General features: G+C 38.7%; 1 protein-coding gene across 2 annotated transcripts in view; it reads right to left on the reverse strand.

Moving 5' to 3' along the window:
• Positions 1–27,119, reverse strand: part of SLIT3 (slit guidance ligand 3) — a 497,173-nt gene that overhangs the window by 230,450 nt on the left and 239,604 nt on the right. For both annotated transcript variants that reach the window (XM_062001935.1, XM_062001936.1), the window contains exon 6: positions 12,055–12,126. In XM_062001935.1, the coding sequence (XP_061857919.1) occupies positions 12,055–12,126 (72 nt within the window). The remainder of the gene's footprint in view (positions 1–12,054; positions 12,127–27,119) is intronic.

A 27,119-nucleotide genomic window follows, 5' to 3' on the forward strand; every position in this document is an offset into this window, starting at 1 on the left:
GGTCAGGAAGGGGGAACATCCATCTTATTTTGTGGTCAAGTGGTGCAGGAAATCTAGTCCCCCGAACAATTACTGTAATTAACTTTTGAGACTTCTGGAGAAAACAAGAATCCATTTACTTACCTGTTTTGCACCTGTGTTTTCATCATCTTTTTTTTTTAATGATTAGGTTAAACCCAGCAATTGAGTTATCCAGAAAAAGTGATGCAGTATTAAGAACTGAGAAAGTTCTATTCACCTGAAAAGCTACAACAAAATCCAGTAATGCTGTTGCCTATTTACAAAATGAAATATCAACACCTAATGCCAGTGACATGGTAAAACAACTGCAGACTCCAGAGACCCACAGTATCTCTCTGCCTTGAAAGCTGAAAAGCACATCGGCTCTTCAAACCTTATCTTGAGCAGCAGGTCAACACTCCCTGCAGATCCCATCGCTGTAGGCAGGATCTCCTGCAAAGAACTGGTCCTTCCAGACAAGTCTTACAGCCAAGCATGGCATTGCCACGGGACAAGCAGGCACTGCCCCACTCCTGCTCTTTTGCCAAAAGACTCTTTTTTCTCTCTAGCCAAAAGATGTGTGTTGCACTGACTGAGGAACTGAGCTGAAACACAGGGGAAGGAGGAGGACAAAGAAAAAGATTAAGACAACTGAAGTTGTGATTTTAACTTTGTCCAGCTGGAGAGGTCAAGAGGAGAAGGCAAACTTTGTTCTGCTGGTGGGTAGTATTTACAACTCCCATTTATTCATGGAGTCTGCACTAAAATGATCTTTCTATGCTGTTTTGGCTAGAGACTGCATACACTGACCCCTCCGTGCCCAGCACAGCACCGGAATAATTCCATACAAAAGGTTTGCATTAAATGTAATGAAGCAAATGACAAAATCAATAAACCTGGAATGGTGTGGCTATCATAAATATGATGTAAATTCAGAGTTCACAGTGGTTATGAAGCTATTTAGAATTATAATTAAAACCAGTACTATCTTTTATTTTTTTCAGAATAAAAGCTCCTTTTGACAATCACAGATGAATGCTAGAGGAAATTTTCAACAAATGTATTCAAAATTAAGGTATGGCACAAAGACAGCTTAAATTACACAAAGCTAAATTGTAGGCATAGGTTAGCCTAAAAAAGCACAAAATAAAGAAAATTCGATTTCCATACTTTCTCAATTGATGTCACATCTCATTTTAATCAAGTTTTCTATCAAAAGGACAGTAAGAATACCACATAGCCTGTTTTTAAGTTACAGTCTTTTCTGAAGTTTGTTTCCATCAAAGAGACTTTTGTGAGACTTTTAAGGCAGAAAAGGGCCAAATCTGCTACTCATTACTCTCTGTAATACTGCAGCATGGGTGCTGCATGAAAATTTATCTGTGCTTTATTAGGATAAAAGAATAATGAGCCCAGAAAGCACTAAGCAGAGCTCAGTGAAATAAGTCAGCAGATCTGTAATCTCTGGACATATCAAGTCACCCTTCTTGTAGCAGATTTCAGCCCCTAGATAACGGATTCTACTCAAACTTATGGGTGAGGTTTTCCTTTGTCAAGCTCTGGACACAGAGCTGGTGGCCTCAATTAAAAGTTGCCACCAATGCCAATGAAATGAATTCTACACAACTTAAATCTTTAGATTCTCAAAACTTTTTAAATTGTTTTTCACTTGATTAAACTGAAAAGTCACCACAAATTTTTTACATGACCATCAAGCCTGGGATTCTCACATCCAAATACTGAACTTCTCCCCCGTCTTGTGCAAAAGATTCACATCACAGTGTCAGATGTGCTGTTTACACAGCACACTCATGTCACTCTTCAAAACCCCCACTGATGACCACCTTACACAGCTGCATTTCTACTGGGCTACAGAAGCAGCTCTCTTAGGCTGGAGAAGGCAATCAATTATGCAAAATACAAAGCATAGGGAAGATCAGAGCAGAATTTGAAGTAGACAGAAAGGATGACTTAGGCCTATGCGGTACACTCCATCTTTTCTTGTCATCAGCATTAAGATTTTACCATGTGAACAAGGAAATGCAGCCTTTAAATCACGCTTGAAATACATTTCCATACATTTTCCTTTTGCAAAGGAAAAAACAAGTGGTATTTAAACTTGTCTTATGCCTACAAGAAACATTTGTTAAAAAATATATTGTTTGCCTAAAAATTGATACTGAAAACATTACATATTGCAGTGGATCTACTGAATATAGAAGTTGGGTGAATCAAAATTATGTATAACCTTATTCTGGAGACAATCAGCTTTGTTTCACATCTGACCAAAAAACCCCTGAAAAATATTAAATGCCACTAAACATACATCTTCCACTGCTAAATACTACTAGCTATGTACTTCTGTTTTATAAGTAGAGAACACTTAAGAGATATTTCAGATTTTATCTGACATTTTTCTTAGGGGAGAGCAACCTTTACAGTGAGGAAATCTGTTTCTCAGGAGTGATGGTTCAGCTTTTAATGAGTTGTTGGTGACAGATCCCTTGTGGCTAGTTGAGCCCAGAACTATGGGCATCCAGGAAACAAATACTTGCTGAAATGCAATTGGACAGAGAACAGAGCAGACACCCACTCTACTTCATGCAGATGTTTTCATTTAAAAAAAACCCCAGAAATAAAATCAGTGGTGCATTTCCAATCTGTGAAATCAATCTCAAGTGAAGTGGTTGTTTAGCACATTCAACAGATTTAGGGCCATTCTGTGCTGGTTAGTCCACCTGGTGTTCTATTTATTAGCGAGGGACATGGGAAAGGGGATTACATAAACCAAAATGTGTTTGAAAAATGCAAGTATAGTCTAACCACACTACCAAATTTGACAGACGTTTAAGTACTTCATGAAATGGTTCTGGAGTTCTCCAGTATTTATCAGGTGTGTTGCAGAATTTGCAGGTTATTAGTCCGCACATGTTTCTGCCATTGCTCCCTGATGCATTTGGGACCATCCTAGGTTGCTCAGGAATAAAGTAAGGGAGCACCATTCTCTTCAGGAGCTCTGCTCATAAAACACAGGAATATCTTGCAGTTCAGCATGTGAGGAGCTGACATGACACTGTTGCCGAGCATTTGCAAAAACACGCTATTGAGATTGAAATGAGCTCCCTAGTGAGCAAGGCTTCTGCTGCACTGGCACCTTTTAGCATCAGGGGACAATGCAAAAATCCCACAAAACTTTCTTCACAGGAAGGTGATTTTGAATAATGACCACTCCATCCAACGATAAAAAGAGATACACTGTCCATGTACAATCTCCTACAAAAAACCACACAACTAACTCCTTATGCAAGATGCTTTTCCCACCCTCAGCCATCCTGCATGAGGCACTTCTCTGAGGGAAAGGGCATAAGAGTATAAGGGCAGCCTTCCCTGCTGACATTGCCCAAGATACTGTAGATGTACAGACTGTCAGGAAGTCCAGATGGTGTAGGCATTGCCTATCCTTCCGACTGCAGCACAGATTAAACCAAAAAAGGCTACGTCTATTCACTGAGGCAGAGAGGAAACTGTGATTAAAAGGATGTGGCTTCTAAATTGAATTTAAAGTTTTTATCCCTACATTCCTAACAGGTATAGTCTAGGCTGTGGCTGCAGGAGCTATGATGTTCCTGACAGAAACAGCCAGGGCAAGCAGCAAGTCACCTTCAGCAGGGGGGCTAACGGGAACGCAATACCTCCCTTCACCTCCCTGACTGACACCACACAAGCTGCATTGCATGTAGGTTTTCTTGCTTTTTTCCCCCTCTGATTTTTACTATTGGAAAAGAGAAGTTATTTAGAAAGGACAGGGCAGGTAGATTTTAAAGGTTATTAATTGATAAGCAAATAAACCAGAAGACAGAAAAGCAAAGGGATAATAGATGCCAATCTGTTCTCAGCCAGCATAGTCAGCAGCAGTTCCCTAAGCAAAACTGTGATATACAGCCAGTCAGTCCCTGCAAAGGTGGGCCAACTTCTGTGTTACTTGGCATGCTGGTTCTTTGCATGAGGCCAGCTGAAGACCTCAAGAAATAAAGATTACTGTATCAGAAAATATCCAATCCCAAGTCTCAGACTCCCTGCTCGGTTGGTTTTGCATATCTCACCTTCAGTGCATTCCGCATTGCGTAGGGAACATGAATGTGCATTTCAATCAATCATATCTCTTTAATGAGTTAACTGTGAAATATATGCTTTTTGCATTTATTATAAGGGGTAGAACAGATGGCAAAAACTCAAACTAACACATTCATAAAATTAACTTGCACTGCAGGTGATGTTTCTCCATGGAAGGTGGTAAGTTGGTAACGTGTTATTTTAATGCTATAATAATGCTGCATTACAACGGAATTTCTAGGAAAACAAATGTGATGGCCACAGAGATGTCTCTTGAATTCATTATGGTCACTATCACAATGAATAGCAATTACAGGAGATAAAAAGGAATACACTGTTGGAACACATTGAGTACAGTGTGAATTTAAGGATAAGGAGGAGGATAATTGTTTACAAATTTTGAAAGGTTGAAATCCTAATGATCTCTTTCCTCTTGAAAAAGTGAAAAAGGGTTGTCTCTAGCGAATATATTCAAATAGCTTACTATTTCAATACCTTCAACATGTTTTGCCACTTCTGAAAACACTCAAAAAATGCCAGCTGTGACCAAAGCAACCTGAAGTCTGTTTCGTAACAAGAATTTACCCTTTAAGTTCTCACGTATTCATATTTTAAATATACTGTGCCTTTCATGCACATCATCAAACACAGACACATATTGTTCAGCCTATTGAAAGACACATAAGCAAATACACAAGCCAACATGTGATAATCAATTCCCCTCTAGCCATTTCATTGCTTTTATTTGAGGCCAACCACTGACTTCAGCAGACTTGCTCCAGATTTTACACGAAGCAAGTAGAAAATCTGTCCAACTGTTTTTCTTCCTCCTTTTGTTTGATTTTAGTGCAAATTGCAATAGGAACGCTGAATTCTGTATACAAATGTCAAGAAACTAAGGGCAGGAATTTCAGAGGGCTCCAGATAATAGCTTCCCTTGAGAACCCAGACTACAGGAGTGGAGTTTTCTCGTGCAACATTTCATTAAGATATACTGCATATTGATGTATGGCAAACAACTCACGATCGCTTGCTTTTTGCTAGTGAAACAGCTACACACAAATCAATCATTATTTCTTTGGCTTTACTCATTATTTTAACTTGACAGGTATCTTTAATTATTTCTACCCTCTTGCCTGAATGGCAAAAATTACAAATATGCTCTGCAGTGCTGGTTGTGATGGATAGAAAAAAAATGATACGGGAAGAGTTTTCTGTTTTGTGTAATTGAATGTAAAACACTTCTCAATGGAAAGAGCAAGTTCAGCTTTTTCAAAAGCCTGAATGTGCAATCTAGATATTTAATTTTTTGCAAAAGTCCCATGGATCGATGCTAATAGTAGGTGTATGCAGAAAAAGTAAGAGTATCTTCCAGGAAAAGCCATTTAAACAAATAAGAAACCAAATCTAATAGTCACAAAAGTATCTTCCAGTACTCACACAGCTCTGTTTTTTTCACGTTGCATAGGTAGTGTAAGCACTAGGAAAATAAATGTGTACTGACTTGCAAGAGTGTTAAATGTTACATATGTGCTGATTCATTTCTGCATTTTAAAAAAGAAATGAAAAATCTAAATGCTTAATTTCTTCCTCCAAAGGAACTTTTAGGGCTACAAAGAAGGATATTACTCACAATTTCTTAAGTGGCCCCAGGACACAAGGAAAGTAGTTTGCAGGTCTAGTAATATGAGCTATTATCTTATGTGCAGCTGAGAAATATTTAGACAGGAATGCAATGAGCCTGTATTATCATGACAGATGAACCTGTTAGCTTGTGGGTTTTTTGAATCCCAATGCTACAAAATTCTATCTTACACTCAAAGCCTCCAAGAGGAAAGACAGAAACTGAATATGCACTGGACTGAGTTCTACTGAGTGAGAAACAAGAAATGGCAGTGACCCTCACTGAAAAAACAGTGGCTCTAACTCTATGTGGTGTTTAAATGGGGTGTCTACACCATCAGGTTGGCTCTCCTTCTGCTCTGCTGCTCTGTCATTCTCCCCATGCATCTGCACTGCATACATACTCTTGTTTTCCTTTCATTTAAACATTTTGTTTCCATGGCTGGGAGATGTTGATGTGAAAGAGACCATGCATAGCACTGCCTGAGCCCTACAGATAGTATGGACACGGATCAGGTCCTATCACTCAGCCCTGCCACCAGCACTTGCTCCTTGATGTGGGTCATGGAGGCTGCATTGACATAGACACCAACACCAAGCCTGTGTGCTCTAGCTACGTGAGGTGTATGTTTGCTCTCTCACTGCTTACAGAAGTACTTTTTCCTTCAGTCTGAAAGGTGTGAGATAAGAATGTAGCAAAAGGCTTGGAGAAACACACAACCAGAGTCCTGTCATTTTAGTCTCAGATCTCTGCTTGCTGGGAAGTCTCGGGCTATTGATTTTCCTTACTTCAATGATTTGAAACAAAGGAATAAACTTTGTCAAGAGATGGCAAAAGTACACAGGGCAGCCACTTGCCAGGAAGAATAACTCTTTGAAATCTGTCCTGTGCATTTCCTATGGGGGAACAACCACTGCAATGCAACAAGCCCCACTATCATTGTGCCTACAAGAATCACATTCCTACAATGCTTTGTAATCCCTGCACAGCTCAATTGGTTACATTCAGCTTCACAGTCCTGAAAAGAGCACAGCAAGAGGGAGAGCTGGGAGCACACTGCCAATAGCCAGAAACAGCATAAAATGGTTGCTGCTGACACAGGATCTTTGAGTCAACCTCTGCGTATTCCTATTCTGGAGAGCTGGCTGCCTTCAATAAGGTGAGCAGGCTACTTAAATGAAAACTGCAGGAATGCCTCACCAGAGAAACACTCATTTAAATGCCAAGATGTGACACATGCAGTGTAAACGTGCAGAAATCCAAGAAGCGGCTCAATATATTTTTATGATGGAAGGTCATGGCTGACAGTGCTGAGTTAGCCTGAAGCTCAACAAGACCCAAATGCATATACTTTAACTCTTGAAATAAATGTGCTTACTTGGGGCTAGATTCCTGCAAGAAACATTTCCCGTTCTCTAGACAATAAGTAACAGAAATTGAATACAGGTGCGAACTGCAAGCTGCCCCTCTCTTGTCCTTTCTTGTTCATCTCTTTTAGGACCACTGAGTAGCATTTATACCTCTATTCTACAAGAAGTTCAAAGTGTCACTTTACACCAAATTCCAATGTAAGTTCACTGTTGGTAATGGACATTATGTGTTCCTGTAACCTTCTGAAAGCTGTATAATTCTTTCTGTATCTTAATTAGAAATAGACATTAGCTTACTCTTTGTGTACAGAGCCTTCCTTTGATTTTATAGTCAAACAGCAGAAAACACTTAATAGGAAAATAATTCACACAACAAAATTTCCCCCAATTTGGGGCTGTAAAAACTCATCTTGCCAGCCTCTGCTTTGACTTGTTCTTGTGCAGACAAATGGGCCTCCCTGATGTTTAAAAAATATTCTTTAGCACAGTCCTTATGCAAGCCCTTTTTCCAGGGCTCACTGCTCTAAGAGGATGAGAAAAGATAACTTTTTACTATGTAAAAGAAAGGCATGCTGAAAAATATCTTGAAACACTGCTGTCCATAAGGCACTTTTGGTTTTTTCTCCTTTCCTATCATCTTACAGGCTTTTTGAAATGACCAAAACCTGATTGGTACCACAGCAGTTCTGCAGTCCTGATGCTCAAGAGATATCACCAAATACTCTCACTGCTTAAGCACATGCAGCTCTATTTCCTTCCTTAAATTCAGGGATCTACTCATTTTTTTTTTACACTGATATGCTCCAACTGGATCCAGTCTGACACTTTGTGTTGCTTACTGCCACTGCCATGCTGAGATAGGGTAGTTCTCACTCCAAGTTTCCAAATGGCACCCACTGTATTTTATATTAGGTCCTTAGATTGCGTATTTTGAAGTTTGTATCCAAAAGGAATTCATGCCCTGGCTTAGTCTACTGAATCAATTCTCTGCATTTTTTTTCCTGAGGGAAGGTTTCCAAGCTGCTGTTAAAGACAGCATTAATCTGAAGACTTTCACATTGTCTAGCACTTGCTGCATCCCTATTATAATCTCTTCAGTTACTATTTTTGCCATGACATTTGGACACTTTATGTGGAAACTGGAAAAATTTGAGGCCATGCTAAAGTTCAAGCCATGGAAACAGACAATTCCATGCCAGCCTTTCCCCATCTGAATTTTCAAGCTAAATTGGAAAGGGTTGGTGAGCGTGGGAGAATATGTAACTTTATTTCTGCTTCCTAAAGGTCTCCAAGATCCCTCAAAACCATGCTTTATATGGTGGAAGAACTCAGAGATAGCACAATAAATCTGCAAAGTGATAACCATAGAAACGGCCAACCCTGTTGCTATTGCGGTAGCACAGACGTGTCAGAGTCACCAGGCGATTAGCAGTGCAGGTGTTCCAGCAGCTGAATGGCATCGAAAGGCAAACACTCATGCACAACCTCTAGCAGCTTGAACACACATTGGCATGGTCATGCATGACACTCAGAAGGGAGTGATTTGGCCACCGAAGTTAGACTGAGAATGTGAATTGGTATACTTAAGTTAGCCGCTTGAAGCTTTAAGAGCTTTAACTATTACCTTGGTTCAATCTGCATCACATCCTTATAGTTGCAGAAATGTTAACACATTTCCAACAGCAAGTTGCATCAAGATTTTGTCACATTCTTCCCAGCAACTCACAGGTCACCAGCCTGTGCCTGGAAGCAACAGTCACCTGGTCTAACAAACCACCCTAGGTACACAATTCATCCATTCTTTATCAAGAAAAAAATGACTGTAGATCTGAGTGAAAAGTCTGCTTCTCCAGCTATTTATCTAAACAATCACTACTAGTAGCTCACATCAGCAAATCTATAAATCAGAGCACTAAGCTGTGTGCTCCTGCTGAGGCAGAGGTTGGACTAGATGACCTCGAGAGGCCACTTCTGATCAGAGTTATTTTATTCCTGAAAGACAGAAACAGTGGTTACAGGAAAGCACTTCTGACACTATGTTTTTTACAGCATACCAGATACTGCCCAACTTGACACACATGATTTTTTTTTTGTTAAAGCTTTAGAATCAAATGTTTAGACAGTACCTCTAAACACTGCAGCCATCCAGCCCATGATACTGGCTCTCGGAAAGGTGAGACCCTGGTTCCCTCTATGCTGAGATCGGCAGCATATATCAAGTAACACCTGTGATATTTCTGACAGCCTGCCCGAGGTGAAATCAACTCTGAATGCAAACTTTGCTATTTTAAATGAAGTTGGACAACTAACAGTGAATTATAGCTGGGAAACTTAGATTTTCTGAAGCAAAAAAACCCCATCTATTGCTACTCTAAATTAAACAGTTTGGGCAGAGAGGGACCTCATGAGGTTCAACAAGGAAAAGTGCAGAGTTCTGCAACCCCATGCACCAGTACAGACTGGGGACTGACCTGTTGGGAAGCAGCTCTGCAGAGAAAAACCTGGGAGTCCTGGTTGATAATAAACTAATCATGAGCCAGCAACGTGCCCTCGTGACCAAGAAGGCCAATGGCATCCTGGGATGCATCAAGAAGAGTTTGGGCAGCAGGTCAAGAGAGGTTCTTCTATCCCTCTACTCTGCCCTTATGAGGCCTCATCTGGAGTCCTGTGTCCAGTTCTGGGCTCCTCAGCTCAAGAGAGTTCAGTGCAGGGCTACAAAGATACTGAGGGGATTGGAACATCTTCCTTATGAGGAAAGGCTATGGGACCTGGGTCTGTTCAGTTTGGAGACTGAAGGGGGACTTTGTTAATACAAGTATTTGAAACGTGTATGTCAAGAGGATTGAGCAATACTTCTCTCTGTAGTGTCCAGTGGCAGGAAAAAGGGTAATGGACAAAAAGGTACAATACATAAAGTTCCATTTAAACATAAGGAAAAACTATTTCACAGTTGAGGTGAGGGAGCCCTGGCCCAGGCTGCCCAGGGAGGATGTGGAAGCTTCTTCTTGGGAGGTTTCCAAATCCACCTGGACACATTCCTGCGTGACTTGACCTATATAAGACCTGCTGTGGCAGGGGGGTTGGACTAGATAATCTCTAAAGGTCCCTTCCAATCCCCAGCATTCTGTGATTCTCTAATTTAAGTTCATGCTAACATGACAAAAAAAGCCACTCTTCTCTCTAAAATCCACAAACTTCTTACCACTATGTATTCTCCAATATTTTTACTGTGTCTTAAAAACTGCAACTGCTTATGCGGGTCCTCTGATGCTACTCCACTGAACAGGAACATTACAGCTCATCAAGAGTTGTTTACTCAGGCAGACATTCAGGGAAGAAAGCCTTCATACCTGAAAAGCTAAAGTCACTGTGGAACATACATGAAGTAACAAACAAATCACTAAAGAAATAAAAGCTTAGTATGCTGAATGCCTGCAGAAACAGTTGTAAATTTCATATGATGTCTAAAAGTCCTCACATTCTGTCTGTCTCCAAAGGTTGCTTGCATGGTGCTCAGAGACAGCAGAGAGCTTCTCACAGTGTTGGCCCTGTGCTTGTTTTGCAGTCTGGGGGAAGTCCTGCTTTCAGAGAACCACAGAAAGGTAGGGGTTGGAAGGGACCTATAGAGATCATCCAGTACAATCCCCTGCTAAAGTTGATTCACCTTGATCAGGGTGCACAAGGATATGTCTAGGCAGGTTTGGAAACTTCCAGAGAAGGTTTTGCTTTAGTCTTTGCACTCCTGTCTCCCTTGCATAAACCCCAGTGGTGTAACATTCCCTGCAACACAACATCACCAGAAAACATACAAGAATTGTGCTCTGCCCTTGGATGCAGATGTGGTCATGTTGTGGCTCAGGCTGACTGCTCTTAACAGTTTCAATGCTGCCTATAAAAAATATTCATCTGGATGCTGAAGAGGCTGTTCATTGGAAGAAGAAATGAAACTAGCACAGGTATGTTGCAAGAATGCTTGTAGAAAAGCGCTTCTTTTCAGACCTCCTTTAGCTGATTCTTCTATTAAACAAATAACAACAAAAAATCTACACTGCTTATGCTGCTCTTACAATATCTAACACAGTGGGGTATCTGATTTCAGCTACTGGTGTAGTAACACAGTGCTAATACTAATGGCTCTGAAATGATTCTGAGAGTGGCTGCAAGGTTTGTCAGGAAATCCTGACTCTCTGCCAACTTGTTGGCTGTTATTTCCTTTTTCAATTCACCTTCTGTTGACTCTAGTGATGCCAACGGTGTGTCAGCGTGTGGGTGCACACAAAAATGCCCTTCTGGTATGTAACATGCAGAAGACTCTAGCAGCTCTGGAAACAGAGAGCTGAAAATCTTTATTTACACATGTTGCAGACAGTGTGTTACAGAAGATGGCTGGGGCAGACTAGCTTCATTAACACAAACAGCAAACCCCACTTTTCTCTCTTTAATGGCCTTTAAAAATGATTTTAATTTTCAATACAAACTGTCAAAGCATGTACAGTTTATTTCCAACATTCTTTTTTCATTCTCTGCTATTTGTGCTCAACTACTGTGTCTGGGTGCCACATTTTACCATATTTACTTCCCATCCAAGTGGTGGGACAGAAAATTAAATCTAGGTGAAATATTTCCATTTCACCCCTAAACTCTACCAGCTCTTCTCCTATGCATACCTTGCTTGGAGCCTTGGACTGTGTTTTCACTGGATTTTGCAGGACAATACTACAGGGAAGGGTAAAGCTTTTAAGTGCAGATTCTTATTTTGCTCAAAACCTCCCCAGGTGTGTTGCATAGTGGACACATGAACCAAAGTAGCATGGGAGGCCCTTGATAATAACCTCAGCTCCCTTTTGTGTTGCACAGAGTTAACCATGCAGTACTCAAATAGCATCAGCCACATGTAACCTAGAGAGAATGTTTCTCACCACAAATATTAATGAAGTTGTCACTTACAAGTTTTTCACATCAATGATTCCTCGAAAGGCCTTTCTAGGGATTCCTTTTATCTGGTTTTCACTCAGGTCTCTGAATAAGGGAAGAGAGAAAAAAATCCACATTAATAAATGCATTAACAAAGAGAACACATTTCTCTATTCCATGTGACACAATGAAACATACTCATGCTTGGAAAAGTGGATGTTTCTGGATTTGCTACACCACACAGTGTTTCCAATTTTCTTTATCTCCTCTAGAGGTCTGTGGCATGAGCTGAACTGACTCTTCAACAAAACCCACCAGAATTTGGAATACTAATGACAGAATTTCCAGAACACACCACTCAAACAGGGTCATGACGCTGGCACAATGTCATGGTTTGCTGTCAAGAGTACCTACAGCCAAATCCTGTGCCTTCAAATTGCAACCCTGCAAACATCATCATTTTCTCACCATGCTCCAGTTTGTTTACTGACTGCAAAAACACTTGGCTACCTCTGCTCAGATTACAGCCCCTTATTTGAAATTAATATTCAAGGAAAACATGACAATCATTCTCTCATGAGTTTTGCAAATTTACAGTGAAAAGATTTTGATACACTTGCATTAAAAATAAAACCCAAAAACCCCCCACTGAATGGTGTATCAATGGGAATGACAGGATTGTGCTAAAAAAACCCCAAAGCAATAGCATAAACAAAACAGCAACTCAAAATGTCTTTCTAGTACTTAACACATTCAAAAACATTTCCATTTAAATCATTACATGTGCATTGTGAGTGCAGGCAGAGCAACCAGCACTGCAGGTTACAGTTGCCTGTTACACAACCTGCATTCAGCTGCTTTATCCTTTGATGCACTACAAGTAGTTCAACTGGAAATTTTCTAAGTTCACAACCCTCTACCAGTGTCTGTGCAGGCAAGAAGGAGGGCATCAGGAACGGGAGAGAAACGGACATAAAATCAGAAAGCTGGGATGTTTCCAGGCTAGGGAAAAGCAGCACTCACAATGATTTCTTTACTGGTACTCTGGTCAGCATGGCAAAGAGGCAGAGATTTCAGTTCAGTTTAGGGTACAAAATGGGGGGAAGAGAGAAGTGTAAGAAGATGAAAGGAAGGCAGAAGAGTGGAAAGAAGGTGGAAAACAAGCAAATGAAAGAAATGGAAGGCACAGAGATGGCTGAATGAAAGGACAAAGAAAGGTGATACTACAGCACAGGGTATTAAACAGTGCATTATTTGGTGTGATCATCTCTCTGTACCATAGAAGCACAAGACTTTACCCCATTTTCAGAAAGAAATTCTGTCTTTCTAATGACTATTAAGACAGAATGTTAGTCATCTATACTCACCACTAGATACTCTTTTCTGTAAGTACATTTTGTGTTGCAGCAAACCTCCTTTCTAGTCTCCACCAAATTGGCTTTATCAAATGAGAGGCTAGAAATCAGAGCCTGTCACAAAAGCCCACATTGACATTGCAGGTCAAGACATGTCACACGGGGCTTTCTTCTGCTTTCCATCAGGCAGATAGAAAAAAAGAAGGGGACTATGTCCTTGTCATGAGACTAATTCAATTTATACCAGTCATGCAGTCTACACCAAATTCTCAAAGTAGCCACAATTGTCCATTCAGACCATCACAAACAAAAATGTGCTGCTGGATACAAGTCTCTTTTTCAAGCCAGATTAAAATTCTTTGTGACCTTCACAATTTGTTTAACACTGATCCACACCCTGACCCTTCCTTCACCTCCCCTTTCTTTTGCCAGCAACAAAATATTAGTTCTTTAAAGACAGACCTTCAACCCAGACAAATGATCAGGCAACCCGGACAGAGAAGAGTCAAAAGTAAACTGTATTTCAGACCTATAAGAAGGAAGTCTTATACTGAAGACTGATTTCATGGCAGGGATCCATTTTGGTGTGACAGTGAGGCATAGCAGAGCTACAGTTAATGGTAAAAGAGTGACACTGGCTCAGGAAGGGAAAAATTGGTAAGATCTGAAAGTAAGAGACATGCAAAGCAGAACAAAATGGGCTTGAGAATGTAGATCAATTTTTTGTGTGTTCAAAACCACACTAAACCCACCACATCTCAAATTGCATTTGTCTGGCACTTCCTTGTGAATTATTTCAAATAAAGTTTACAAATAAATTAGGTTTGCAAGTATTTTAGTCTAATATTGTTGTGGTCTAAAAAGGGCTTATTCATGTTTTTACTTTCTGTACTGTCTTTGCTCAGCTCCCACTTGCAATCAGGCAAAAGCAGGAGACTAGAGGAAATTCATCCATTTTCTATTACAATCTTCTTGTAAATGGTATTAATTTTATTTTCCACTTAGGTACTCTCCTCTAGCTAACAATAGTATCTTTGTAAATCTCCAGGATTTTGGACTGATTTCATCAATCTCTAGCGGTCTGAAGACCTGACAGCCTGCATGGCATTAGTGACACAGTGTGGAAGAAAATGCACGCTTCATTTTCTGTAACTGCCTTCTCATAACCATAAACATCTCTTTTTGAGACAGTCAGGAATAGTGTTGATCTCTGCTTCCTAACACTGTGCCAAACTTTTGTTAAGTATCTTTCACAAGCAAGCAAATACCAACCAGGCTCAGCTTGTGCACTTCATGAAATTTGCTCTGAGGGAGGAGAAGGTTGTAGCAAGCAACTTGGCTACACAGTTTCTCTTAAGGTTTCAGCTTTTTACTCCCCACTTCTCATAACACATAATAGGAAGCTCTAGTTGACAATGTATAAAATCAATATTAATTATTAGTAGTAACTGAAGAAAAGCAGATAAACTATTGCGAGGCTGAAACAAAACCCCTCAAAAACAGGCAGGAGAAAAGAATTGTGGCATTCAAGAAAAAAAAAATAAACTATCCCTACCATTCTACGATTCTATGACTCTGAGGGAAAAAAAATTACTAATGATTACTAATACATTTGCTATTTCTGAGACAGATGTTTCAAGATACCTGTTTGAGTAATGGATGACAAATATAAGACCTGGGTGCATGATGAGGAGGAAATCTGAAAGATTCCAGCCTTAGAGAAACATACACCTCCAAAAATCCTCAGCCTAACAGACAATGTTAGAGAGATGACTGACAGCACTTGACCTAAGGAGAAACTAAAATGTGCTAGTATGTCAGTGGCACTCTCCCTCACAAAGGTTCCTCTGTACAGAAAGTGATGGAAACACACTCATTTGCATTCTGATAGAATTGACACGTTGGGTTAAATGAATGGTTTGAGATGAAATTATTCTTTTTTGCTATTTTCAAAAATACAGGCAAGTTTCACGCAGTTCAGTCTGCCACACAGCTTTCAAGCAGTGCAAATGGCATAGAGATTCTGCACCAGTCACAGCCTTAAGCAAGTGCAGTCTCTTTTAGTAAATGTCTCCCTGCCTCCTTCATACAGGGATCCTGTCTGACAGAAACATGCCTGAAAAGTCCTTGGCAGCAGATCACTGAGAAACCAACTAGGTGAAAAGAACAACGACCCTGGATATGTTCAACCAACAGCTTCCACAGCCAGGAGTGTGTTGTGAATGCCTCTAAGGAAACAGCAATCTCATTTCAGAGATGGGGACACAGAGCCACAGAGATAATAAAGAACTTCAGTATAATAAAAACTCTAGTTTGCATAGACCAGGGACACGGGAGCTAACAGAATCCAGCAGCTGTGGCTCACATACCCTCCCAACACAGCAGACCACATGTTAGTCTTACCCTGAGTCAAACAAGAGTTGGCTCAAGTCAATAGATTTTTTTAGTTTATATTTTAATTTAACTAAAATGCTTTGGACACAGATTAACTCCCTCTGCAAGTCTAATATTGTTTTCCCAATCTTCAAATGTGAATTGTAAAAGCCTCTTTGATAAAAGGATTGCAAAGGGAAAAAAAAATCCACCCAAAAGTGCTGACGTTTTCTAAGTGCCCCGCTCTTTGCTATAATGCTGATTTTAGCTTCTTTTTAGCTTCCTGCTTTAGCATTGGTTATTGCATCCTAAGTGAAATTTCAGCTATTTAACTTAGCAATAAAATACATCAAGACTTGGGTTTTTTATTTTGCCAGTGACAGAACATAAATCAGTTAATTGCAACATAGACTCTATGAACATTCATAAAATAAGAGTCTTCATCGGGACTATAGATCTCAAACATGAAAATAGCTACTTTAATACAACTTGCAAAGCTACAGTGGTACTGAATATTAGATCTATCATATGAAAATGAAAAGCTCAACACTGAAAGTATAATTCTTAGGTTATCTCTTTTTTCAAAAACAAGTAAACAAACAACTCCTTTTAAGCATTTCTTAGTTATTTTCCAGATCTTTTCTAGCATACAGAGTCTAAATTTTAAAAAGACTAGTTTTAAACAAATAACTGCCTGAAAAGTAGCTTGATTAAAAAGTATTGTGGTTGCACACTGCTTTTATTATTTCTCCCTCTCAAACGGGCCAAAAGAGAGATCATCATCCAGTGTTTTCCAATAAAGAATCAGACCTGCCTTTAATTTCTAAGAAGTTTGATATAAAGACTTCAGAAAAGTCATCAAGAGCAAATGATTCACAGACAAATGTATCTTTCCCAGTATGTTATTGTAGGTTGATCCCATAATAAAAGAGTAAACTCAGGGAGTTAATCAATACATGAAACCAATGTTCTCCTAAGATGAAGGCAAAATCCAGAATCATTAACTTAATTCCTTCAAATCCTTTTTAGATTATCCACCATTCCATTGCTTCTGCAACTAAGAAAGGAGAGCTCCCTGACAACTCTTTCTGTAGTAGCTGATACAAACCCATAAAACCAGTTGACTCAACTGTGCATCAGGCTTGAGAGTGCAAATAAACACTTGTTTCCCATTGCATCTTCCTAACAGAGTAATACTGGAAATTTGATGCTGTTTGCTTGTTTTGCAAAATAAAACTAATGGAAAGGTACAAATGCTGGTTTTAAGAAAGTATCAGCTGCGACCAGTGCTATAAAAGAAGTACTTAATTCCCTAGCTTCACTCCAGCCACAGAATGTGCAACCCAGTTAATTAATCCATGTTGGTAGTTTACTTACATTCTTGTAGCAACTAGGATTTCTAGGTTAAAAACCTTTCAGTCTTATGCATTTATCAAAATAAAATGTAAAGTTCAGACTGAACAGACTGAAGTACTTTGCAAAGGGTCACATACTTAACATCGTAATTTGTCTCATTAGAAGTAGTTTTAATTTGTACAGCATGTTACAAATAAACTCTATCCTACAATGTTTTATTGAATTAAATAACACAATTAAGGAGTTAAAAAGTAGGAGATAGGAGAAAATTAGAGTATGATCCAAAGAGAATAGGTATCTCTAAATAACACATAATAAAAGATAAGTCAGTGCAGTGGTGAATGATACAACTCAGGTTTTCACAGAGCAAGAGCTGGAGGGAAGACAACTTCTACAGCCAGTAAAGAGAGAGGGCAAAGAGATCAATGTTTATTAAGGGAAGGGCTTGCAAGACAAAATAGTGTAACATACAAAAAGGTAGAAAGACCAAGGAAATACATAGGGGGGAAAAAAGTTCACTCAATTGTATTTGTAACAATTCCATCACAGAATATTTATATTTACAGTGTCTTTCTCTTTTAACTACAGGTTTGACTTCCCAAGGAAGTTTTGTTGTCTCTATCACAGTGCACAACAACTTGCAACGCCTCAAATCCTGCTTAACCTCAAGTATGGCATAACTAGAATCCTAAAACCAGCAGCAGAACGGATACAGCACAGATTCCCTTCCAAATGCTACAATTTCTTCTTGCCCATGAATACAATGCCCTTTCAAAGTGAGCAACATTACAGTTAAACTGATCACATCCTCCTACAGAGCTCCAGCCACTTATTCTTAGGAAACAGTGCAGAAGGATGCAGATCTGCCTCCTTTGCAATAAACCATGCACTTGCAAAGGTTGCTGCACCTTACAAGTGTGTAAAGAAGACTGAGCCAAGAGAGTAATCACCATGCAAGGTTTGCAAGAAATGGATCAGAATTACTTGTGTGGTAGATGTATCTGGAGGTATAAGTGCCAGTACACACAAACTCAAGGATGCAGAAGTGCTTAGATTCTGTAAATACATTCAGCTACATTTGTTAAAATGTCTATGTACCACATTAAGCTTGCATTACATTTACAATAAACTTTTTTTCCTCCTATGCCAAAATTGCAGAGCAGTTTTTTAACAGTTAAAATTATCATTTAACATTTTCAACAGCTAAATGCTATTCTCATCTAGGAACTGTTATCCTAGTACTTCCAAAACTGGTCAGTATCAGAGTTTTTCCTGTGCTATAGATGCATATTCAAATAATCGGGATGGCTGTTGAGGAAAATTTGGTAACTTTCAGCTTTGTACGTGTGCAAGATAAATTCAAGATATTTATCATCTTCCATGTGGGAAAAGTATTGACCAAATCATCTCACTACAATAGCAATAAGAACAAGCTGTAGCAAGTCTGACACATCAGCACCTCAATACTCAGGAGTGGCCTTATGCACCTAGTGAAGGATCAGCTTCTCCCTTTCTGAATGTTCAGTGTAAAAGACCGTATTTACTACAAAGGAGCAGTCATAGCTCTCTGCGTAAAAGGAAAAATGGATAAGTCTTGTTGCCAACAGGCTACAAGACAAGAGCTTAAGAACAATATAGTGTATAGCATTACTGTCTGGAAACTTGGCATTACTGCTGATTTTCTAAAAGGAAAACAAATTCTTCCTGGTACTACTGCAATAAAAGTCTAGATGTTGACAGCACCTGAGTTCTGCAAAACAAGAGCAGGTCCTACAGATGTTTTGTACCCTGAACAACGCAAGGTGATTGTGCATTTGCTAAATATGATACAGCTGGTTACCAATTCATGCTCTGAGAAGCGCTGGAAAACTCTACTTTTTTGTTTGTTTGTTTTAAGGGAGGGAATTTAGCTCAAACATTCCATTTAAACCAGTCCTCCTCACTGCTTTCACACTGTCACGCACTACTGCCCAAAGTACTACTGCTAAGCTTCCAGATGATAAACACTGCAATTTATTTGTTGATCTGGTTTTACTGTGAAGTGATAAATGCTAACTCTGTACTTCTATACTTAACATTTACTCAAAGCTTCAATTAACCCAAGTCAGATATACGTGGTTCCATTCTGAAGAACAGGACACTAAACAGAGGCTGAGTTAAAGATTGGGTAAGGGTATTCACTAATCAATCACCATCTCAGGAAAAAGTTCTCAGCAGCAGATAATTATTTTAGCTTCATCTTCTACCTTCTCCAAGGCCAGAGTAAAAACCAGCTGACCCTTCTAAGGATCTGAGCTGCATGGATTTTTACAGTTCATGACTTCTGTCCTGACACTACTAGAGGGATCACTTTGTACGTGGTGAAGTTTTTCTAAATGTTTCAAAGAACAGAGGATACACATTTGCGCATGTTTTGCAAGAGGTTTTTAAACATTCCTTATTCACTTCAAATAAACAAAAAATATCTGCTCTGTTTCACTAAATTAGACACAGTGTTACAATATTTGTTTGTCAAAGCACTTAACACAAAACCAGAAAATCAAATGCACCAGAATGTCTCCTGCAAGATTAGTACATATTTTTATATTATTTTAAGTTAACTATAAAAATAATCGATGTATCAATGCCCAATTCAAAGGCAACATTTGTGATTTTTACAATTCCTCCTCCCGCTGCCTGCCATTTCCAAAATGCTGAGAACTGATCAGACAGCATTTAGGAGACTCTTATTTTAAAACTACCCATCTTGAGAGAGATCAGAGTTTTTCATTTTAGTTAGCAGCATCTGGTTTGTCTTTTGTAACATATGCACAAAAATTGAGTTTTAGCTCCATGTCTTTACACTGAACTTTAGATATGTCCAGGAGCAGGAATTATAAACTGACAGTAGACTCAGAAGAAACACTTGAAGAGAAGCACTCCTCTAGAAATAAGAGAAAGCTCCTGACTAATAACTGTCTGTAAGGCTTTCCTATTAGTCATATTTAATGTAGGACTTAAGTACTTTACACAGTGGTATCAATATAATCAATCCATTTATCAAGGGGCCAATGGGACATGAGTGGCAGTATCTGACTAGAGCAAGGTACTCTAGTAGGGTGAGGGAAAAGACCAAAAAACCTCCCCTGTAAAATCCTATGCATTAGATATTCCACTTTATGCAATTTATACACTAAGTCTTACCCCATGTGGTGAGATTGGCCTGCCAGCAGAGAAACAGCATGCACAATTCTCACAATGCGTTTAGGAGAGATTCACATTGATAGAAAAATCTTGTACTGTGGAATTATCCTGTACTACTATATATTTGCAACTGGATCCCTGAGAAAACAAAGTGATCCCAACATGATGTTGTTCTGAAGCGATATGAAATTCTACTGATGTGTTTCTATTACACTCACCCTCAATGAGGTGAGATTGCAACACAGAGGCACTCAGACCAATAATAGAATTCAAAAATCTCTCTCACTGCTTAGGAGTGTCAATGTTTTCCAAAATAGAAATTCAGCTTTACGGAGGCTCCTTTATTTTAAGCTAATTTAAAAGAACCCAAGTTTTACACAGTTGACCATTTTCTGGTTTATATTTTTGTCTGTTGAGCTGTATTGAAAATAAACCCTATGTATTGGCAAATTCTAAAAATCAGTAGGTGAAATGATCCTCCTTTGATTTCCACAGGCCAAAAACAAGCCTCTGTTTAATTGCAACCTGATCACTGAGCAAACTGACAATTCCAGTTTATGGGTTAGGTATTTTATAGAAATAGGGTGAGTTTTCATTTTAGGAGATTAAACATGTAAAATCATAAAGGACAAAACAAGAGCCAATAATCTGCACCATCATGGGATAACTGATCAATATTTGGAGGGAGTTTTACTCTTTAATGATCTTTCTTGACCTAATTCTGCCTTTGCTAATGATGTGCACTTTTATAGTAAGGAATTTTTTTGCACTTTGCTTATGTGTGTGGAAAACACACCTCCCCGACCGGTTAGATTCTTGTGCACCTAACCATCACAGAGCAGAACAAAAATGATGATCATAAGAGTATTTAATTCAGGCTGTGATGCTGTGATTTAGCAAGGAAAACAGCCTATTTTCACAGCAGCAAGTAGTAATTGCATGTGTAAAGATCTAGGCTTTATTTTTATGAAGTTCTTCTGAAAGAGGCCAATTATTCCATTTGTTTGCATGATCACCGTAGGCGTTGCTGTGGCTATAGAAAAGTAATAAAAGTCACACAGAATCCATGGATAGTAAAACCAGCTACAGTGACATTCCATTTATTCTAGTGAGTTAGAAATGAACTGCAAATGATTTGAATGCACTGCAATGAGAAAAACATCGCTCTGTCTATAGCTACACCCTGGTTATCAAGAAGCTCTTATTCTCTGATAAAAAAAGTGTATCAGTGTAAGGGGGGACGTTATTGCTTCAACTGTAATAGCAGTGAAAAAAATGAATTACACAATCAGTCCAGTAATATGTATTGTAGTGGTAGTCATCAGTCTGTGCTCCACTGACAGGTACTGAAGCCATAGAAAAAAACTTTTATGCATCTTGTCCTGTCTTTCTTTCATATTTTTGCTTCTATTCTTCTTCCACAACTTCACCTTTATATATCTTTCCTGCTATGAATTGTGGAAGTCACCAAAAACCTCCCTGAAACTCCACAGATATAAGAAGATACACTTTAGACTGGTTTGTAGCCTTAATCCATATTTATGTGTGGATATGACATTTAGATTTATTAGACCAAGGCATAATACCGCAAAGTGCTTAACTCTATTGGGGATATTCATGCAAGATGCATCTGTTTAAGTATTACTAGCTTCTTCTCACAGTACATTCCACAATCCAGCAAGCTAGTCAAGTGTTTCAGAGGAGGTCCACCCTGGCCATTACAGCTGTATGACACCTACAAACTTCATTCTGCTTCTTCATCCACATGTACAAGAAAAGATTGACTGAAGAATAATAAAATGATATAATTATTTTCAATGACTATCCAAGGCAGGCAAAGCACTTTGAAGCACCCTATGTCATGCACAGAAAGTTTATCATTCCATAGTGTTATGCTTCAGGAAAAGGCAACTAAATAGAATAAAGATGGTTTAAACTTAGAAAATAAAAACAAAGCATAGTACTAGAACAAGTGTGCCAGCTAAAATAACATAGACCTTAAGCTAAATTATCTTTCACCTAATGTGCACACAAAATTATATATTCCTCAAAAAAATGATACTAAACTTGTAATCATGTAACTCAGCCTACTGACTGTTTGGTTATTTTAATGCTTTGGTAGATCATCTACATAGGAACTAAAACTTTATTGAAGATTAAGCTGAAATTGAGCAGATTCAAAAGAATTAAGGACTTCATTGCTGCTTACAAACAAATCTGGCCAGCATAAGCTACAAGCTGAGTTAAGCTCCCTGAAGCCAACTAAACTTCATATCATGAAAAACTCCAGATTCCACTTTGAAAACAAATTCATTTTTTTAATCCTCAAACAGCCAAAATACTCAAAGAGATATAAGCATATGTGAATGGTTTACAGTAATTCTCAAAGATTTTTGTGTCACATTTTGAGCTTTACTCCTGAAGATGACAAGGAAACAAGGGCACCACTCTGACTCATCAGCAAATGCCTTTCTTCAGCGATCTGCACAAGGATTTATTTGCATAAAGCCACTTCCAAAAATGAACTCGGCTTTCCTCTGACTCACTGTCAAGCATGTTGCTGAATATCAGATTGACAATGTCAGCTCAGAAAATTAAATTAAATGTAAAAAAGCTGACTGGGGAGAGGGAGGAAGGCCTCCTGCACAACAGACTCCAAAGGAAAGAAATGAGAGGTCTACACGTTGCTGTTTCACTGTTGACGCACTCTCAAATCAAAGAACATAAAATTCCAGAGTCATTGGATTTCATCACTGGGAATGATGATGACTTTCTCTAAAGCCCACTACTAGTTTTGTGAGTCTCCAGCAGAAAGTATGCTTGACACTAAACACCTGACTTACAATTATCCCAAAAGCTTCTTCAATTTATGGTACCTCTGTTCAGCTACTTGAGCAAGCTTTTTAAAAAATGATTAGCTTAAGGGGTGTCACGTGTCATATGACACAAATAGTTTCATCTTATCAATAAAGCAAATTTAACTTCATTATAAACCTTAGAAAGTTTACATTCTGAAGTTATTTATTCACATCATTACTTCCAGATGTACATACAGAAAACCAACAATCAAGAGGCAGAAACTAAGAGTCAGTCAAAAAATAACCCCAACAATTTCTGCATCGCAATTCCATACTCAAGGGTTTTTGGTTGGTTACAGAAAGTCATTCATGATAGAATCTGTTTTTATCCCAGCTCAGATGCAATCATTTTCCTTTTCTTTGAACAGTTAATTTCTGGAAAGACAACTCTAAATAATGGGAAACTATGTCTAACCCAGAAAGTGGTTTTCTAACTAAACCTATTCCACCCTGTGAAATTTATATGATTATGATATAGATTATATACAACTAGAACACACATGTTTCCAATGTTGTTTCTAGCTTGCACTCTTTGTTCAGTCTTTCCAAATCATAGAGCATCAGCATGACTTAAAAGAAGAAAGGCAAAATAAATACTAAATGGTAGAGTTATGATGCATTACCAACACTTTATCAAAGACAAGAATAGAGCAGAAGTGTAGTTTTCCATCCATTAAATAGTTTGAATTCTCACATGTAACGTACGTGCTTTGGTTAGTAATATCACACAAAAAACAAAGTGTGTTTTTCCATATGTGAAGCTATTTGAAAGTATTAAACACATCACACGTTTCTGTCTTCTTCAGAAGGTTCCATATTAATTAAAAACTAGAAACAAAATCAGAAACAAAATCAAGTATTTTCATTAAATTCTGAAATGTTTGTATTAGCTACCGAAAGACAGAACTCATTATAAGGCAGAGGAAATTATTCCTTCAGTTTTTCCACTCTGCCTGGTAATTAGAAATATTTTAACCAGGTCAAAGTCATACATCAGAGGAAAATATCAGTGCCACTTTCCTGCAATAGCCCGGCACTATTACTACTGATCAATTCATTAAGTTTTATACGTTAATACACACGCTACCTCCCTGTGGGCTTACATGATGACTTTGTTAGATTCATATGGCAGATAGCATCGCTCACAGTGAAGTCAGCAAAGAATGGTCTTATTGAAATCTTTCAGGTTATGGACACGAGACCTTTAATCACAGAATGGTAGGGGTTGGAAGGGACTTTAGAGATATCTAGTCCAACTCCTCCACCAAAGCAGGTTCATTTAGATCAGATCACACAGGAATGTGTCCAGATGGTTTTTGAAGACTCTCCCTGAGAAGCCTGGGCCAGGGCTCTGTCACTCTCACAGTGAAATAGTACTTCCTTATGTTTAAATGGAACTTTTTGTGTTCCAATTTCTTTCCATTACCTCTTGTCCTGTCGCTAGATACGTCAGAAAAAAAAGTAATGCCCCTGTATGCTCAGCAATGACTATTGTTCAGTCTGGAACATCTGAGCTTTTTAAAATTAGAAGGTCCAAATGAACATGCTCCAGTTCTCCGAGAGTTAACTCATCACCTTTGAACCAACCCTGAGAAGTGTGAAAGCAGAATAGAAAGAAGCCCAGTACTGGCTAGTGAAGTCTGTGAGCAGGAATGCTCAGCTCTCCACCTTCATCGAGGGCTTTGGCACACAACTGCTTGCCTCTGGACCAGAGGTGTTGGTGGTTTTATCAATGCCATGGTGCCTCTGACTAAACAGATGGTAACACATTTACACAGAACAAGTTCTAGATTGCCTGAATAACTCATTAATATTTAGATTTTTTTTTTTTTTACCTTGCACTCATCTCCTTTGGTTATTAAAATCAGGCATTCTTTTAAAGCTGCAGTACTATTTACATAAACATTTTTCACTTCATTGTGCTGAAGCTTTAAAATGAAGATAAAAGGTAGGATGAAGTGATACCAGTGTGGCACACTGAGGGAACTTGCTTCCTTCAAAGGCCATCTGCGTGTTTTAGAAATAACATCGATGCCACAAGGACAGCAGAATGGGTTTATCAGAGCACAACAACAATGTGAATCTGTGACTGAGACTTATGATTACATTTCTAACAGAGGTAGGTTTCTGTAGTGGTCAAAAGTCACCCACTCATGTAGAAATCTCTCTTCCAGCTCTGTCTGAGAGGTTTTCAGCAGAGCCAGAACAGCACAGCCCCTGCACCCATGGGAGTGGCTGAAGGCCATGCTGCTGGAAAAAGTGGAGGAACAATAGCTCTTTTTGCTGAAACATAAGAACACACTAGGACTAGACACACTCACAAGTGGTCAACTGATTTCAAAGGCATTTAATTTTTTTCTTTAAGGTATTTTCTTCAAAAACAAAATATGTGACCTCTGACCCTTCACTGTCACTGTCAAACCCTCACTTGGCAAACTTCCCGTGAATGCATCTTCTCTGGCAAGGCTGGAATAGTTCAGGCAACTGGGAAATTACCTATTTGACTGTGTCCAGTCCCACCATGAATGAAAGGATTTCAAATGCTTTTCTAGAAATGAAATCACAGAAGCCAAACAAGTCCAAATTTTGTTTGTTTGTTTGTTTTTCTGAACCTCCATAAGCAAATCCTGCACAGGATGCTTAGGAGCTTTCTGCACTGGGAGTTCCTGTGCATCTGAGACTTCCACACTGCAAGCATCTTTGCTAAGCTAACATAAAATTTCAGAGCACATAGTTAATGTTCAAATGGCAGAATATATTGATTCTCTGCCCATCCCCTAGTATCTTAAGTTTACCCAGAAGACTATTTTATTTAATTAACTCGGTCCTTTATTAATATAAATATTCCACTATTGATCATAAGAGAAGCTGACGCATGTTTGAGTCAGGCATACATCAGATCCATTTAATGGAGCTCCACTTAGAAGAGTAGTTGGCTCTAAATCAAGGTAAATGGTAGCAAGTGCTCCTTTGGGATGACAGGGCTTAGCTGAATCTATAACATTTTTACGGAGCTAGTTTTTTTAAAAGCAGAAAGCGTATGGAAATTAGATATGAAAATGGTCTCTCCTTGCACGTATCAATTAAGCATGTCAATACCTTAATTAAATTGCTCAACTTAATGAGATTTATACCAATGAATATGTTTTATAGTTATAATAGCTTTTTTGGCTACTGTTCAAGATGTCAAATAAATTGTGGAAAGAGGATTAAAAAAGTAGTAATTGACATTCTGAACTGAAGCCAGTATTTTTTTCTCTCATTTTTTTCCTTCATTCATGTGATTTTGGAGAACATATAAATAAAGTAATGAACCCTGTAATAGCTTTGCTTTTAAAAATGTCTTTCTTTTCCAGTTCTAATCCTTCTTATCAAATTCTCTAAGCAGCACACCACTTGAATTAAGCATCACTTCAACTTAAATGATTATAGCCTTTTTTTTCACCTCCCTTTGTTGCTTGCTATTATACATTTCCTCCAAGTGAAAAGGAAACAAAACTTTTCTATCAGGACATGCAGTTCCTATAAAGGCTACTGTACCATGGTCTCATGAATGCCTTAAACTGCATGGATACAATCCTAATGGCAATGTAGACTTCTATTCCTGTGCTGGACTTGCTTCTGTTTTGTATCCATCACCTCTGGCCAAAAATAACTTCCCAAAATCTAGATCATGCCTGAAAAATTGTCAGCAAACATATTTTGGTGAAGAAGATCTTCCAGGCCTTTGATATTGCAAGCATCAATAAATTAATAGAAAAGTTATTAACCCATTACTACTAAAACATATCTACTCCCCCAAAAAAGATATTTGGTTTGCAGGCTGCCAGCCCAGGTGTGGCTGGCCTCACTGGCTTCCCAGTGAAAGGCAAATTGTAGGTAACATTGATGAGAAACACCTGCTGTACTGGAAACTATAGAAAAATGAATCCTATATTTGTATGTTAGCAGCTCAGAAGTATAAAACAATACA

The sequence above is a fragment of the Colius striatus genome, chromosome 9 (genome assembly GCF_028858725.1).
Source record: "Colius striatus isolate bColStr4 chromosome 9, bColStr4.1.hap1, whole genome shotgun sequence".
NCBI lineage: Eukaryota > Metazoa > Chordata > Aves > Coliiformes > Coliidae > Colius > Colius striatus.